Source organism: Pristis pectinata, chromosome 29, assembly GCF_009764475.1.
Source record: "Pristis pectinata isolate sPriPec2 chromosome 29, sPriPec2.1.pri, whole genome shotgun sequence".
NCBI classification, from domain to species: domain Eukaryota; kingdom Metazoa; phylum Chordata; class Chondrichthyes; order Rhinopristiformes; family Pristidae; genus Pristis; species Pristis pectinata.
The window spans coordinates 9389292-9406419 of NC_067433.1; the positions used below are offsets into that span (position 1 = coordinate 9389292).

General features: G+C 37.6%; 2 protein-coding genes across 2 annotated transcripts in view; both read left to right on the plus strand.

The window, feature by feature from the left end:
- The window catches only part of cdca2 (cell division cycle associated 2), a 30849-nt gene extending 16841 nt beyond the window's left edge, over positions 1-14008 (plus strand). Inside the window, exons 8-14 of the mRNA XM_052040746.1 lie at positions 671-783; positions 964-1093; positions 2199-2440; positions 6262-6352; positions 8195-8931; positions 12019-12211; positions 14004-14008. Coding sequence (XP_051896706.1) covers positions 671-783; positions 964-1093; positions 2199-2440; positions 6262-6352; positions 8195-8931; positions 12019-12211; positions 14004-14008 — 1511 coding nt within the window. The remainder of the gene's footprint in view (positions 1-670; positions 784-963; positions 1094-2198; positions 2441-6261; positions 6353-8194; positions 8932-12018; positions 12212-14003) is intronic.
- A 119-nt stretch (positions 14009-14127) lies between these two features.
- LOC127584426 (uncharacterized) lies at positions 14128-16887 on the plus strand. Its single transcript, XM_052041231.1, has 2 exons — positions 14128-15580; positions 16536-16887. The coding sequence occupies exon 1, from the start codon at positions 14169-14171 to the stop codon at positions 15192-15194; it is 1026 nt and encodes a 341-aa protein (XP_051897191.1). The 5' UTR covers positions 14128-14168; the 3' UTR covers positions 15195-15580; positions 16536-16887.
- The last annotated feature ends 241 nt before the right edge of the window (positions 16888-17128 follow it).

The window sequence follows — 17128 nt, forward strand, 5'->3', positions numbered from 1 at the left end:
AGAGGAGTTGCAAGATATCAATAAATTACAAAACTGGGAGTCATCTAAAGTTGTCATGTTACACTAGTAACAATGTTATCTTTATTTAAATAATATGGAGTCATCACTTGAATAATTATTTAATTTAAACTTAAAAAAATAATGCGTTTGTTCATCCACTAACACAGAAGTGCAGACAGTGGATTTCCATTTTTCATCAGTAAACCCTCCAATGCAGAGTGTCCTTTGGAAGTAAGCCATACTAGACTATGCCAAAGATAGTTGTCCTTTGTTGTCACTGCAGCAACCCCCCCCACCAATATCCATTATTAAATTTAAGGATTATAGAAATTAGGACAATTACAAACTGGGAAAACTGATGACTGTGTCTGATTATTTGATCTCCACTTCTGTCACACTACTGGGACCACTTTCTGCAATTTGCATTAACAATTAAAATATAGAACTTTTTTATTCTCTGAAGTGCCTTGCGATAGTGTGTCTCCTTAATTCGCAATCACATTACTGATTATTATTGATCAGAAGGAAATATTTCCTCCTGCGATGTCTTTTTCCTTTAAATTTGAAAGTCTATATCTGATGTTTTGATCTCCAAAATAATATATTCAAATGAAACTTTGCTGTTCAAGATGGATGATGTAATTGATATTTTCCTAAACTTGTGTTCCAGGAAAGCTCTCTGCAGGGAGAAAAAGATTCTCACGGAGAGCATCTTCTGTTGGAGCCCGAGGATCCCCAGAAACTAACAGTCTTATTTGCTATATTGCCAATCAGAAGATGCAGGTATATTTGAGTAACTGCCATTGCTAGTGAATGTTTAACTTGCCGTTGATGTTGTCTTGATGACTATGTAGAAAAAAAAGGAGTGACTAACCTGCACCGCACAATCCTTCAATTAAGTTGACTTTTTAAATAAGGGTGGGGAGACAATACCAATTGATTGATTGTATGACTTTTTATTAGGAATCTCAGAGAGTTTCAATGCTGAGGAGGAAGATGGAGGCATTTATGGGCACGTTTCAAGCTGCAGAACAGGATGAGAATAAAACTTCCACGCCAGAGCTTCCACATCTCTCTGGTTTATGGCAAACAGGTAGGTAAAAGATGCAGCTATTCATTAGTAGACGTTATTAATATATGAATAAAGGCATTTGCATTCCAATATTCTGTGGTCATTAACACCTCCTATTAGTGCTGTTGGCTCATTTAGTAAATGTACCATACACTGCATCATTTGAGCCCTCGGGTTAAGAAGTTATGGGGTTAAATCTGCAATTTATGCTGAATTCAAAAGAGTGCTACAGTAGGCATTCACAACCTGTGCTACTTGGAGAAAACACATGATCTGCAACTTCTTGTGCAGGTTTTTCCTGGTCTGATTTAGAAAAAAATAAGTCCGCCACCTTCATTACCACCCCCACCACCATTCCAAGTTCTCCCCAACTGAATCCTTTGACTAAATATCAGATAATATTCACCCAAGTGTTGAAACTTACCTTTTCCCACTTTGTAAGTATAAGATGATATGCAATTTCACACCCCACTCCTGTGTTATGGCCGTTCAGATTACAGACCTTTGCCCTTACAGAATTCACAAATCACTATCCAAAAATCTGAGATGCAGAATAAAATTCGCTCTCATCGAACCTGTGGGGGGAGTAAGTAAATCAATACTAAATTCATTTTTTTCAACTCTTTTTTTGATGCATATATAGGAAGCATGGCTTGGGATTACAAAAGATCATGATACGGCTTGTTTTCTAGGATTGAAAGGCCCCCCCCCCCATAATGGGGTCACCTGTAGTTTTTCATTTTCATTTCACATTTTGCTATTGTGTGTTTTATTCACTTTCTGATCCCACTGCCACTATCAGATGTATGCTGCATTACATCACCAGTGACTCAAAATGCTGAAACCAAATCAAATGACAGAATATCCAATTACAGGCCATCCCTGGGTTACAGACACCCAACTTATGGACATCCCTACGTATGAGTGAGCTTCCATAATGTTAACTAAATTCAAAAGTCCAACATCTGCTCATGTGTTCATTCCTACAGGCAACAGAATTCATTTCTTCTCTCTCTCCACTTAATAATTTTTCTCCCTTATCATTCTTATATGCTTTTGATGTCATTCATTACAATACTGTGGTCTGCTTAAGCAAGAAATTATTGTAGTAATTCATGTATTTTAGGTTCAACTCCTGCAAAGGAGCAAGACTCTACTCTGTCTGCAAGCTGCAGTAAACCAGCACAGAAGAAAAAGGTGACTTTTGGCGAAGAGCTGAGTCCTGAGTTGTTTGATGAAAGGTTACCATCCAACACCCCTTTACGTAGAGGGGAAACGCCAGTTTATCAGAAGATCACTTTCAGCGATGGTCTTCCCTCAGCTCTAAAACAAAGGTCAAAAACCCATATTGCTTTGGAAGAGGAAAAGGTAAACTTGTTGCTTTTGTGATTTTCTTTTTTCCTCATATTCCATATTCATGTTGGGAGTTCAGATTGATCAAGCAAGTGGGATCCTACATTTTAAGTGAAGCTCAAAGGTATTGAGCAACACACTGTTCATTGGCTAGGCCATTGTCAGATTGCTGTGTGCAGTATTTTTAGGTTTTGTAACCCCAAGATCTGCAGCAGCTCCATGCTCCTAGGATGACCACTTTGATGTTCAGCTCTAGCATTGTAACTGAACAGTGTTAAGGTAAAATTCTAACTAGGACTATTGATTCTCATGAATTAAAATTACTGTATTTCTTATTAGTATGTAATTGTGCATGTTAAGGACAAAAAAAACCAAAATCAATAAAATGAATGTATTATATGTTCCTCCATGTAGTGAGCTCTGACCTGCTGCTGGGTTGCATAAGGTTCCTGAGAGATGCACATTTTTGGCTGCTTCACTTCTGTGCCCTGCTCCTCTTTCTTGTTGGGCAGGAAGGCAGAGCCAGGGTGGAGCAGAGGAAGAGTTGGTGGTGGCGATGTACCACAGTGCTTCTAACCACGTCACCCATCTGTCCATCATTGAGCACGCTCCTGTTTCCCCTCTAATGACAACCAGAACTTGTTTGATTTACTTACTGGCCCAAGGAAACCGGATTGCTCACAAAATGGATTTGGTCAGAAGCTGCAAAGAACGTGGTTTGAAAGATGCTGAGAGTCTGTTTTCACATCAACCTGAGCACAAAGTGTGAGACTAAACATTGCCCAGTACAATCAAAATTTGTGGGCTACATTTTTGAGATTGCATTGTGGAGGTGATTATGCCTAGCATCAAGGATTTAAGAAAATGGAATAAGCTTGTTTCTGCGTGCCCCTCTGTCTAATCTGGCATCCATATTCTATTTGTAGTAATCACATAACTAGTAATATGTGTTTTAAAAACAGTAACTATCTCAACTTTAGCACTTTTGTCTAATAAACCTCTAGGACAGTCCATAAGATGAGGAGCTTTTCTGAAGATGTGTCTGAGTCTCTTTAGCCTTGGCCTACATACACCAGCGTGTGAATGTAACTGAAAACCAGTTGCTTGTAGTCTTGGTTACAACATACTTCTTCCCTTTAATGCAAGAGAACATCATTAGATCTCTTGTCTGCTGGGAGAGCTCGTGAGACACTTTGACAAATGCTGCCTATTATTTTCTAAACCTAAAAAAGAATAGTCAAAAAAAAAGTCATGAAGAATGCATCCTGAATTTCAACTGTCTTCTTGAAGGACAAAATTTCCCAGCAGCTAATTTGTTCTAATTGCATGAGTGAAAATAACTGTAAGTATGAAGAGCATTTTTAAATTGCAATATTAGAATTATAAATGCAGATTTTTTTCCATTGGACCATTCAAATTTAAAAGATAAAGCATTTTTCAGTGGTCCTTCCAAAAAATATTGGTATTCTGCTGTTGTTTTAACAAGTTTGATCAACTTAAAATTCATGTTTTAATTGCTCGATAGCCCTAGTTATGTGAAGGGAGGCTACCAGATTAACCAAAGTTGTTACTAACTACATCCAACTTTATTCCAGAGTTCTCACTACCACCATTTTACCTGAAAAGCTATTTCTTAACTTGATCAATTTTTGTGAACAATTTCCTTTTATTTATCAACTTACCCACTGTTGTACCGCTGTAGATTAATTCGAAGTACTTTGTTGGATTTCCTGTTCACTGAATTAAACACTTACAATAAAGCCCCAGCTAGGTAACATTCTGTCAATTTAATGTGTTGAAGTTAGTTTAGTCTTCCTCATAGTTCCAGTCCAATGTCAATCTCATGATCCTTACCTGAACCACTCCCACAACTTTAAATTTCTTTGTATTTAAATAAGCAAACTTAAGTATAGTATTTGAAATAAAAGCAGAACTTGTTGGAAACACTCAGCAGGTCAGGCAGCATCTGTGGAAAGAGAAACAGAGCTACCATTACAGGCCAAAGACCCTTCTTTAAAACTGCTGAGTGTTTGCACCATTTTCTGTATTTTATCCCAATTTCCTGCATTTGCAGTTTTTGATTTTTAGATTCCAATATTTGGAACTGTGGTATGTCCAGAACCTCACAACAGCAGCCCCCACCCCCACCCCGGAGTATTATCTGATTTTTTTTATATAACAATATGCTTCAGTATTCTGTTTGCTTTGCTGACTGTCTGGTTGCTGCTTAGGAGTGATGTCCAATGAAATACATCAGGCACCACAAGATTGCATTGTTTACTTCTGTTATTTCATATTATTCATGAAATATGGTAATAGACCCATTCTTATTTGAACATTTAATATTTCACACTTCTACAGCAGTTAACTCAATCATTCATGCAGTGATCAGGAGCGTATTTTTCTGCTGTAATTTTTTTCTCCATCTATTTTACAGTTTTACCGAATGTTTCTAAGTGATGTAATCAATTAAAACCCTTCTACTTGTTCTTAAAGTTATCTTTGTTCTTGTTAGTCATCCTACATTCTGGAGAAGTGCAATCATTTTATAGCTGGCCCCAAAGCTATTTATGTATAACCATTATCATTATTCACACACAAGACAGAACTCTGTATCAGTGTAACTGGGTCAATTTTAACATGTCTTTTTGAAAAACATCACATATTCCAATTGGTTCATTGCATAATGTGGTAAACTCCTGTGTTGACAAAAACATGTCTAACATTTTGGAACCTTCTAACCAAAAATTCAGAATGCCAAGTAATAGAAGCATTTTGCCTTCATTATAAATAATCCGTATGCAAATAAAAGGGCAATGTAGTGGTATTCTGTGGAAAACGCATAATCTTCCAAGTTCCCACTTTTTGCAAGTTTGTTGTTTCAGCTGTATTTGTGTTTCAGTGGATTCAATTTTCCCCTTTACAGTGTTTGAGTTAATTCTTTGAATAAGACCTTGAATACGAACAAACTGCAGATGCTGGACATCTGAAATAAAAACAGGAAAATGCTGGAAACTCATCAGGTTGGTTAGCCGTGGAAAGAGAAATGTTTAACGTTTCAAGTTGAATACATTTTATCAGAACTGAGATTAAAAATGTTATTTTTAAGTTGCAGAAGGGTGGCAGAGGGATAGGACAATGAGAATAGGAGAGGGTGAGGCCAGGGTCTTGGAGGTGATTCCACTGTTTATGGAGATGTCTGGTTGATTAATGAGGGTAGTTAAAAGGAGAGAAAGCAAACAAAGGGATATGTAAAAGCTGCAAAATACAGATCAGAGCTGTTTCTGAAATCAAAGGGGAAATACTCAGCAAATCAGGCAGTGTCTTTGCAGAAAGAAAAACCGAGTTAATGTTACAGATGGATATCCTTACGCCAGAAATGGCTGGTTCTAATACTAGAGAACAAGTGAGTTACCTGAAATCATTGAATTTGATATTACTCTGATAGAAGACGAGGGGCTGCTCCTCCTTATGTTGGGCCTCATTGGAACAGTTGGCCACAGGCAAGTGGGAGTGGGATGGAGAAATATAGTGATAGGCACGTGAAAGCTCAGAGTTGTCCCTGCAGACTGAAAAAAGAACAGTGCATGGTAAAAATATATAAGATCTTGGTTTAGTGAACTATTTGCAATACAGCGTGTTTAACAGTGCAGCACTTTCAGGTGTACCACATTGAAGTATTTCAGAATTGTATTCTTGCGTCTTGCAATGACTTCGGAACTTTTAAGCTACTATACATTCTAGTTTATATAATACACAGTTGCTAAATGTCTAAAAATGTTTTTCGATGTACTGAATCTGTAAAATGACATGTCAATGTAACCTTTCTACATCAGAGCACTTCCGGTGATGTGACTTGCAATGGATGCAGCCCTGAGAATGACCATGGTGACAGTACATCAATTAAATTGCAAGCAAAATTTGAAAGTGAGTAAAATTGGTTTAAATCAAAGTCCAAGTCGCGTTTATTGTAATATGCATAAGTACATGTATACACAAGTGCAATGAAAAACTTATTTGCAGCAGCATCACAGGCACATAACATCACATAAGCAGCATTCACGAGAAAAATATACATAAATTATACACAATTTTTATTTAAAAAAAACAATTAGAACAAAAAAAAGTGCAAAGTGATCAGAGTGGTCATAGTGTTGCTAAACTGTAATGGTGATTAGCGTTTTGCTGGTTGGTTCAAGAACCAAATGGTTGAATGGAAGTAGCTGTTCTTGAACCTGGTAGTGTGGGACTTAAGGCTTCTGTACTTCCTGCCCGATAGCTGCAAAAAGAAGGCTTAGCCCGGATGGTGGGGATCCTTGATGATGGACGTTGCCTTCTTGAAGCAGCGCCTCCTGTAGATACTGCTGATGGTGGGGAGGGATATGCCCGTGATGTATTGGACAGAGTCCACTACTTAATCTTTTTATGGCTAATTTCCCTGTTGGGACCTCAGGCACATAACTAGTTTGTGTGCATTTTGACAGTGCCAAAGCTGCTTTGTTTTCATATTACAACCTGCCAGAGGTCTTATGAGAAAGAATATTGGTAGAATCTCAAAGTCACTATAGGGAAGTTATAGGAAGTCTGGTTCATAGTTCAGATCTACAATGCTTGGTACGTTATTCATTTAAGCTAATATTTGTAAGGAGGTGGTAATATGTTGATTCCAGTTATTCCAGTATATTTGTTTTATTCAGTTTGTGATCATGGGGGGAAAATCCTTTATGAACAGATATACAAGATGAGCAGAGTGATATTAGAATGCTTGGCTTTATTTGGAGCTAATAATAGCATAGGTTCAGTTTGCCAAATAGACGTTGCTGTGCTTTGATTTGTGATTCCATTTTTTAGATTTTGCGTGTCTAAGTCTTTAAGAGAAATAATTTCTAATATTGTGTTGCAAACAATTGAATGCTGTTGATTTTGGGAGGACACATAAAGTGTAGTGTGGTGGGGCAAAGCCTACAGCTCAGACTGATACTGCACATCTTTCTGGAGTCAGAGAGGTGTGAATGAGGAAAGATGGCCTGGTTAACTGCAGCGTACAACCAGACTGTTTGAGGGAAATGAAGTTTTCATGGGAGTGGGGTGGTGAGGGTGATGAAGAAATCCTGGGGACATTAAGTAGATGGATTCAGGGCATATTATTAGAGGCAATTGCAAGAAGAATTCCATGTTCATTGCAAGTAACCTAGGATATTTAATGATCTGTGAAATTTTAGTTTTATAGCACTCTGCATTAAGGAGAATTTTTACCATGTTAGGAATTTGAATTGTGCCATAGTATGATTCAGCTGCAATCACGTTAACATTTAAATAATTAACACTTTGGCTCCTCCAATGACCAGTTGACATGATGCAAAGCTATACACATCATTAAAACTCACTTGCTTTGTGGGTTTGTACTCTCAGCCAGAGCAGTAGTTGAGTTGCCACACTTATTTTCGGAACCTAGATTAGCAGGAGGGGAGATTTGAGTTTGTTATTCTTTGTTCTAGTGACCTCTGTTATAAAGTGACACGTGAGGGAAAATTGTAAGGCTGGTCTATGATGTGTTCCTAAGTTGAAAAAGACTACTGGCACTCCTTAGCTACATTCATAAGTTAACAATGGTTACTTGAATTCTTCTGGAAATGCTATTAATTGCTATGGAACTTTTTTTTCAAGAATATCCAGAAAGCATCAAGCACATGGCAGAAATATTGAAGGAGAGGGAACATAATGGACAAATATATGTCAATTAAAATTTTACTTTACTTTCTGAAATAGATGACATGGAAATTAGTGCCACTGGAACTCAGAATGATGATGAAGACAGATGCTGTCCAATACCCATCAATTTTGAAATTGAATCTCCACTGTCAGAATGTAAAGTTGGACCAGATAATCAGAAGAGCTGTAATAGAAACGATGAATATCCTTGTGAGGTTTTGGATGTGAAAATTCAAGAACTGAATGAAATTCTACCACTTACAATCAGTCCCTCTGGGCACCCTGGGGAAAGGAGTAACATTAGGAAGGACAATGTCACCATCTGCAGAAATCTGACCAAAAAGAAAACTGATTGTATTAGCAAGAAGTTGTCAAAAGTAAAACCAGAGCTTGACAAAAAAATTGCAGCAATTAATAAGTTGAAAACTTCTGAAATGGAAACAGAATCAGGAGTTGAATCTGACATGGACCACATGCCCTGTATACTTAATGAAATGTCAAAAACAGGTGATGGATTCCTTGATCATAAAAACACTGATCTCTCCATGAATGATGGAGTACAAGCCAATTTTATTGGAGACACATGCCCCAATATTCAGAATCTGTCTGAACAGAGAGATGAAACAGATGACAAAAAAGTATGCAGTGAAGCACTCAGTGCTGATGTAAGCCCTAACCCAACCACAAAATCACAGGAAGAGATGAAAACTAGAAATGAGGAACAAGAGTCCAAGAAAGAAGAACCCCGCAGGTCTGCTAGGATCAAGCAAAATGTTTTGAAGAACTCAACTACAGTAAGAGAATTGCATTTGGAATATTTTTAATCAATTACATTGTCTTTTAAATAATCCCATTTTCATTGACAATAGATGGAGTTTTGATTTTGGGGAAGGAATACAATAAAATTGGAATATAACTTATTCATTTAATATAAACCAGTATCCTCTATAACTAGTGTAAATTCTGAAAGGTTGTAAAATTTTTCCCACTGATTTGTAGGCCTTTTTAAAATGGAAGAGCATTCCAGGCTAGTGAATTGAGACTTCTCATCATAATGTCCATAACTTCATGATTGCCTTTCTGCAGCCATTTAATCTCTGAGAAGCAATAGAACACGAAGCCAATCAAGCACAAAAAGTACATGAGGATTAAAGCAAGAATAGGTCATTTGGACTCTTGTTATTGTTCTGCCACAGGCCTGATCTTTTACCTCTGCCATTTTCCTGCACTAATCTCATATCCCTTGATTCTCTTAGTATCTAAAAATCTATCAAAGAGTAATTGAGTAATCAAAACCAGTCCAGGAAATTGCAAAGATCAAGAGCTATACAAAAAGAAATATGAATTCTGTTTGATACCAAATCAGTCAGCTCCTTCTTGGAAAGCAATCATATTAGGAGGAGGAGTAGGCCACTTGGCCCCTCAAGCCTGCTCTACTGTATAATAAGATTATGACTGATCTGATTTATAAACTCACCTACCTGTGGTAACCTTTCACTCCATTGCTCATCCTGTATTCTGCCTTAAAAATATTCAAAGACTCTGCTTCCACTGACTTGAAGAAGATTTCCAAAGGTTCCTGACTCTCTGTGAGAGACCAGTTCACCTTGTCTGTCTTAAATGGGCAACTCCTATTTTTGAATGGTGGACACTAATTCAAGATTCCCCCACAAGAAGAACCATCCTTTCTGCCTCCACCTTGCCAAGACTCTTTGTAATCTTTTATACTTCAATCGTCCCTTCTCACTCTTAATTCTACAGATACAAGTCTAGCCTGTCCAAACTTTCCTCATAAGACAACCCTCTCATTCCAAATATTAGTCCAGTAAACCTTTCCTCAACTAATTCCAATGCATTTATATCTTTGCTAAATAAGGAGTCCAATACTGTGCACAGTACTTCACAAGTGGACTCACCAATGCCCTATATAACTGAAGCATAACTTCCCCACTTTTGTATTCAATTTCCTTAGCTATAAACAATAACATTCTGTTAGCTTTCCTAATTACAAGCCTTCTGTGAATCATGCCCTTAGGACACCTTGATTCCTCTGCATCTTAGCGATCTGCAAGGAACAATTTTGCAATTCCTCTTTTATATTATGTTTGCTGGATCTTTGCCCACACACTTTATCTATATCCCTTTGTGACCTGATTATCTCCCTTCACAATCTACTTTTCTACTTATCTTTGTGTTATCAGCAAATCTAACAACCATACCTTCGGTGCTTTCATCCAAGTCATTTGTTTAATTGTAAGAGGTTGTGAGTGCAGTACCGATCCCTGTGGCATATCACTTGTTGGATCTTGCTAATACCAGTGTCCTATTAGCTAGAAACATCCTGTTAGAAAGTAAAGTGACCATTTCCTTATTAGCTTTTAAAAATGAGATTCAGCACCACCTATATCAATCAGCAGTATATTCCAGAGGCACACAACTCTCATCTAGTTTGGGTACATGGCTGTTACCTTCTGCTGGAGTATCCAGAATAGGTGTGATGAATACAAGGACGTGGTCAGAAATAGGGACTTCTTATCAATGCCAAGCAAGTAGAGAGGCCATTGAAGATGGTGTGGTTGACAGTGGACAAGAGAGTTTAGAGGAAGTGGTTTAGTGAAGTCTAGAGAATGGTTAATTTATTGGAAGGAAATCGGGGCAACCTGAGTTGGAGGTGAGAATCACTGAGGATAAGAAATTGGTTAGAAACTGTGGATGTATTCCCAGGAGCAACCTGAGCTATAGTGAGAATTATAGTCATTCATTATTTTAAAAGGTAAAACGAATGGAGCAAGATTAGGTGCAGTAAGTGGGGAAAAAGAACTAAAGTAGTACTAGGGACTGACCATAGGAAAGTTTGGATTGGGGAAGGGACAACTAGAGGATGAGTTTTTGACATAGCAAGAAAGATCAATAATGTAGAACTTTATGTGTATTGAAAAACATCCCAAGGGGCTTCAGAATGAGTATTATCAGACATGATTTGACATCGACCCACATGAGGTATAAGGACAGGTGACCTAATGTTTGGACAGATGATTAGTTTTTGATCATCTTAAAAGGCAACATGGACTTGGGGAGGCCTTCCAGAGCATGGAGTCTAGTCAGCTGCTGGCATTGGCTACCAATGGAGGGGGCAAGTGAAACTGAAGAAGAGGCCCAAAAGTGGAGGAGTGTGGAATTTCAGAGTTGCAAAGCTGTAAAAGTCTAAAGAAGTGGAACAGGAAGAGGCTGCAGAGGAAGTTTAAGCACAAGGATGAGAACTTCAAGTTGAAATAAAATAACTACCACTTTTATAGTACATTGCATATTCTCAGAATATCCTGAAGTGCATAATAACACATAAAATATTTTTGAACTGTAGCCATGTTATCTTAAATGAAACATAGTTGGTAGTTTGCATATAGTAAGGTCCTGCAAGAAACTATTTGATGTCTATTCAGGGACGACTGTTGGGCAAGACACCAAGAGAATTGCCTTATTCTCTGGTTGGGGCTATAGAATCTCTCCATTATACCTGGGCCAAGGGAAAGGGCCTCAGTCAGACATTTCATGCTACGGACAACCCTCTAGTAACGTTCTGTTCTTTCAGTGCTATTGTTTATTCCCAGTCAAAAAGATGTCAAACGGTTAAGTGATCCTCAAACTCCTGATCCTTTGGACATGGGCTGTTACTCTCAGAGTCGAGCCTAACATTAAACATTATTGGCTAAAATGTAATTTTTTACAGTCTTGCATCATTGTCAATGTATTGCAGATAAATCTAGTGACATTAATAAAAACCTGGGTCCCAGTACTATATGGTGCAGCTTTGCATCACTATATTCTCCATATTAAACAGTAAATGAAAGAGAATAAAATGATAATGGCTAAATGTTTTATAGGCAACTAAAGGGAAACGTAGACAGAAGTTCAAGAAGGACCTTTATGGAAAACGTGAATATGCTTCAAGGAAGCCTTTACTGAGCCCAATTGCAGAGGTTTTGGATATTTGGTCTGAATCAGAAGTTTTACCTGATAGTGATGTAATGCTGGAATGTGAACCTTCAAGGAGAACCAGTCTGATTTATCTTGAAGGTAAGTAATCTTTTATATCTCAATAAATGAATTTTATGAAGTTCATGAAGTTTGCTCCTCTCAGTTGCAGAAGAAGAAAGAACCTAATTTAAAGCAAGAGAATTGATCAAAGGAGAAGGTGTAATGGTGGGAAGTCCTTTATATTGAAGCATTCCTCTATTTTACGTTGGAGTATTATTCTCATACGTAATTTCTAAAATCTGTTTGTTCTGGTATGGTGACCCTCCATATTTCCAGTTGGATTTATCTTTTGACTGGATTGATCAAGTTTCATTAATTACAGTGTTTGTGAGAAAGGTCAGTAATGGGGAGAATAGGGAAAACTTTGAGCAAGATTATATGTGGCCTTCATACTTGGTGATAAATTTATATCTTCAACTGCTGAATAGATTCCTGGGGAACTCCAGAACAGCACCCAGTCTGCTTTCTATTTACATCCCTGTTGTTTTTAATGGGTGCATTTTCTGTATTTGAAATCTTGAAGTAAGGGAGAAGATAGGGTTGAAAGTCTTTGCCTCAAGCTATTTGCCTTTACCACTTTAATATGCTGGAGGGAAAAAAAACTCAGGTAATTTGTCATTGTCATCATGCTGTTATAAGCCAGAAAAATCCTCTTATAATTTGGCTGCTTGAAGAATTTAACTATTGTCAAATTACAATTGCATGACCTGAAGTCCATTCGTTACTTACGATCTCTCCTGTGGATTTTGTGCTTGTCTGCTATTTTGGCCAACTTGGGGCTGAGTGTTTTTTTTTCTGGATGTGGCAAATTAGTGTCATAAGTTATTTTTTTTCTTTGCAACACACAGCTTTGAATTGTTTAGGAGAATGTGATGACACAAATATTTTTTATTAACATTACAAGAATACACTTTGCCAAATTAAATGGTACAGGATGTCCCTCAAATGTAGGAGGGTTATATACTGTCTAACATAATTTTTTAAACTGGTTTAGTTGGCATAGGTCATAAAACTAACAACTTAATGCTTTGATACTTAGTTTATTGAGTTAATTGATCTCAATTGAGTTGGTATATGGGGTGATAAAGTTAGGTTCATTGGATTGGTTTGTATAGTCTAGATTCAGGTAATTGTCACACTTTGGTAACCTTTGGACGAAGTGTGTTGGTAATGACACACAAGCTCACAAACTACTCATGATTTTGAATAGAATTCTAGAATTTCATTTTGGCCTGATCTCATTCGGTGTAAGTGTTGTAGGTTGCTATCCAACATTAAAGGCACACTATGAAAGTATATTGTTGTTGACTTTATGCTCTATAAACAGTGTAGTAACTTTAAATATACAGGGGTATTAGAAACTGATTATTCACTATTTACTACTGCTTTTCTATAAATGTTTGTGTCAGTCAGATTAAACTTTACGTCAATGTCAGTTACACCATTCACACTCAATAATAAGCTAGAGAGGCTGATAATCAAAATAGCCCAGTCTTCTTGCTCTCCTTGCCACTCCCCTCCCCCAACACCACAAATGTTTTTTTCCATAGCTCCTTTGAGATTGATAATGTTACAAATATGGCAGATCATTTTAAAGCAAAATGAATGTGTAAAGGCAGAGTTGCGTGATAGTATAGTCATTTATAATTGAGCTTCATTTGCAATAATTATATCAATATATCTATTTTGGCATTCTTCAACTTTTTGACAATAAAGTGCATTGTATTTTGGTTTAACACAAGTAGCTTTGTCCCTGTATATCCCACTATTTCAACTACCTGAATTTGTAATTCTGTTTTCAATGCATCACCTACTTTTTTGTTTCATTCAGCCTGAGACCAAAAGCTGCAATAGTGCTAAATCATTGAGCTTTACCCCTTTTCTGCCACCATACAACAATTCCAAGACATTTTCTAACTGTTTTGTTTCAAACTGAACAGGTATTGATATGGAAGAGAAAGTAAGCAATGCATATCCAAGTCTGAGTGTATACCTGATGGAGGGGATCCTGCCTGGTACTCTTACCAAGTCAGTTGGGCAAAAAACGCGAGGACGCAGAAGACCAAGAAAGAGATCAATACACCGCTTTGAGGGGGAACAGAATATTCAATCAGATGCTGAAAGTGAAACTCAGAAATGGAATACTGGAGATCCTCGGCTTGTGCCCAAGAAATCAAACAAGTTTAAATGCAGTCTCAAAAGTGGTCAGTCACCCTCTCTGTGTGAAAGTAAAGACATGGCATTTGAAGTGAAAGCTTTGAAGATTCAAGGGGTGATAGTGTCACGAAAGGTAGTGAACCCACAGTCGCAAGAAGGAATGTCTTCAATAAAGATTAAAAGCAAACCTTTTTCTAAAGAACCTTCTCTGGAGAGAAATAGTCAACAAGGAATAATAGGTGTGCAAAGCCTATCTGAAGGACAGTGTGCAATGGAAACTGGACATGAATATTCTGAAAGAATTCATGCTGATGATTACAATGGTGTAGGTTCTTTTCTGGAATCTGGATCAAATGTTCTTGAAGGTTTCAATGAAAGACAACAGCAAAGTGAGCCAAGTGAAACAGAGGAATTGACTCCTGTCAGTGCATCTACTGTATCTGAAAAGTCTCGAGTAATGATAAGTGAACCAGTGACAAGTGATATAGCTATTCTTGAGGAAAAAGATGTCTATATTTCACCTCCAGATGTTCGAGAGGTATTCCGAAGCAGACCCAGGCACAGACGAAGCAAGTTATTCAATGCAGCAAATTTGCCATATGTGATGCAATCAGAACAGTTCCTAAAGGTTAACGGACATCGTATCTTTGATGCAGGAGATGAAAACGAAGAGAAAGATGAGAACCTCTCCAGAGGAGAAGAAAGAAAAGAGAGCTATTCATGTAACATGATTGCTGAACCTACTTCTCCCAATCAAAGAATGTTCTTTGATGGGGTAGGTGAATCCCAAGAAACAAATAATTGTGAGCCCTTTGTTTTTCAGCTTTGGCCATCCTTGGGAGCAGGTAAACTCAAATATATTTGAGGCAGCTGATCAACTTAAACCGGCATAAAATATTCAGATGGTTTTCTTCAAATGCAAAATCTGTAAAGAAGAAGGTGAGACGTAGTGCCCGACTGTCTGGCTGCATGGAGTAAAGAAGGACTGAGCTGGGTAAATGTAAAAAGCTCTGAACACTTGGAGAAAAGAAACAAGAGTGCTAGATTGAGCAGAAGATCATTAGGGATCATTGAATCAGAGAGTAAGTTGCCTAGTGCCAAAGACGTTGAGAGCAAAACTGCAACCCAGGCAAGGATAAGGATACTCCGTCGAAGGTCACTGTCCTGTAACAGAGAGAGAGCCTTTGAGTTGGAAGAACCTCTCCGGAAAAGCATTATGTTGGACTAAGGTTATTTTCAAGAACGACACAGGTATTTTAGTTCATCTGAAAAATAGTTCTTTTACTTGGCCCTTATGTTAAATGTGTGAAATGTTTATGTTGTATCCACATACACTTGAAAAACACCCAGCAGTGTAATTATAAATCTGTCGTGCCTAAAGCCATTATTGCTGTCAATACAAAGTACTGATGGCCTTGTGTGTGCAATATTGGTAGAATCTATTCGAAGGGTGAATTCTGCACAAGATGCAGATTACCTTAAACTACTCTTCCACATCTGAATGCAGTTTCACTTGGCCACACCCCATGTGAAAGTCAATTAACCAGCAGGAATGTGATGATCCCAAAGATACCGAGGCAATGTAAGTCTATGATTGTGCTGGCAAACTAAATTATATGAAGTAAATTTTTGGAATTCCTCATGAGCAGTGCTACAGGGACAGTGCAATAAATGGAAGTCACGTGCTCGAAGCATATCAGAATCATGTACATTAGTTTGTCCATTTTTTGCTGGTTGGTACGGCTACATATTCACTTTTCCAACTTCCCTGCAGCCACTGACTCATGTTCTCTTTAAGCTGGGCACCCAATAATAACTATTTCTAATTTGTGAGACCAACTTGTGTGACAACAGGTTGACTAGAGATGGAAAATGCAATGCAGATTTGTTCCTCATTCAAACTTAAAGTAGAATTTTAAACTGTGGGCTTGGGTTAGGAGCAGGAGCCTTGGTTGGCTTTTTTTCTATTGCCACTTGCTGTGACCGAGGTCATCTTTAATAGCTGTATCTCTAGGCCGGCTGAGATCAACTAATGACAAAGAACAGAAATTGAATCAGATATGTTATGATCTCTATAGCTGAGTGTTATACAAAAGCCTTGACTTTGGGCATGAGGCCATTGGGGAGCTGTTACTTTGAATGAACCATCTAATGTTATTGTCCAATTTATTTTTGAGTCAAATACAATTCTTTGGCTCTCTTTAAGGAATTGAAGAAATGAGAGAATTATGTGTAACGACTATTCTGACAACGATTTAAAGAAGATGAATCAAAATGGGACAACTGGAAGTGATACCCATCTTGGTTATTTAGAAGAACTCTTTACATATTCTTTGCTGATGAAAGGTGTAGCAGGTGCTGAATTTCAACACTGGCAGATCTACAACTATATATTGAACTCTAAAGATATTTTTGTTTGGCTGTATTGTACAACAGTTTTGAGATGAATCGTTTGTTGCGGAATGTGATAAAAATTTTGCTTGTTTTTTTATGTGAACCACTTTTGCCTGCTCTTGTCATTTAAAGAAAAATCAGTTGTGGCAATAATTCAAATAAATAGGCATAAATGATGAATTTGTCTACGTTAATATTCTGTTACATAGCAGTATTCAAATAGCACTGAAGTTTTCTGATTAATGTGTGGAAAAAGTAAGTTTATTGCATACATATCAGACCTCATGGTGCCTGGAAGATCTTGGATCATCTCTTGAGCTGGTTCAAATTTGTAACTCTTTATTATGGGTAGTCGCCACTCATGTGGCATAGAACATAGGAGCCTCTTTTGGCCACACAAGATAA

Coding starts and splice junctions, on each gene's coding strand:
- LOC127584426 (XM_052041231.1), top strand. CDS start 14,169: ATGGAGGGGATCCTGCCTGGTACTCTTACCAAGTCAGTTGGGCAAAAA.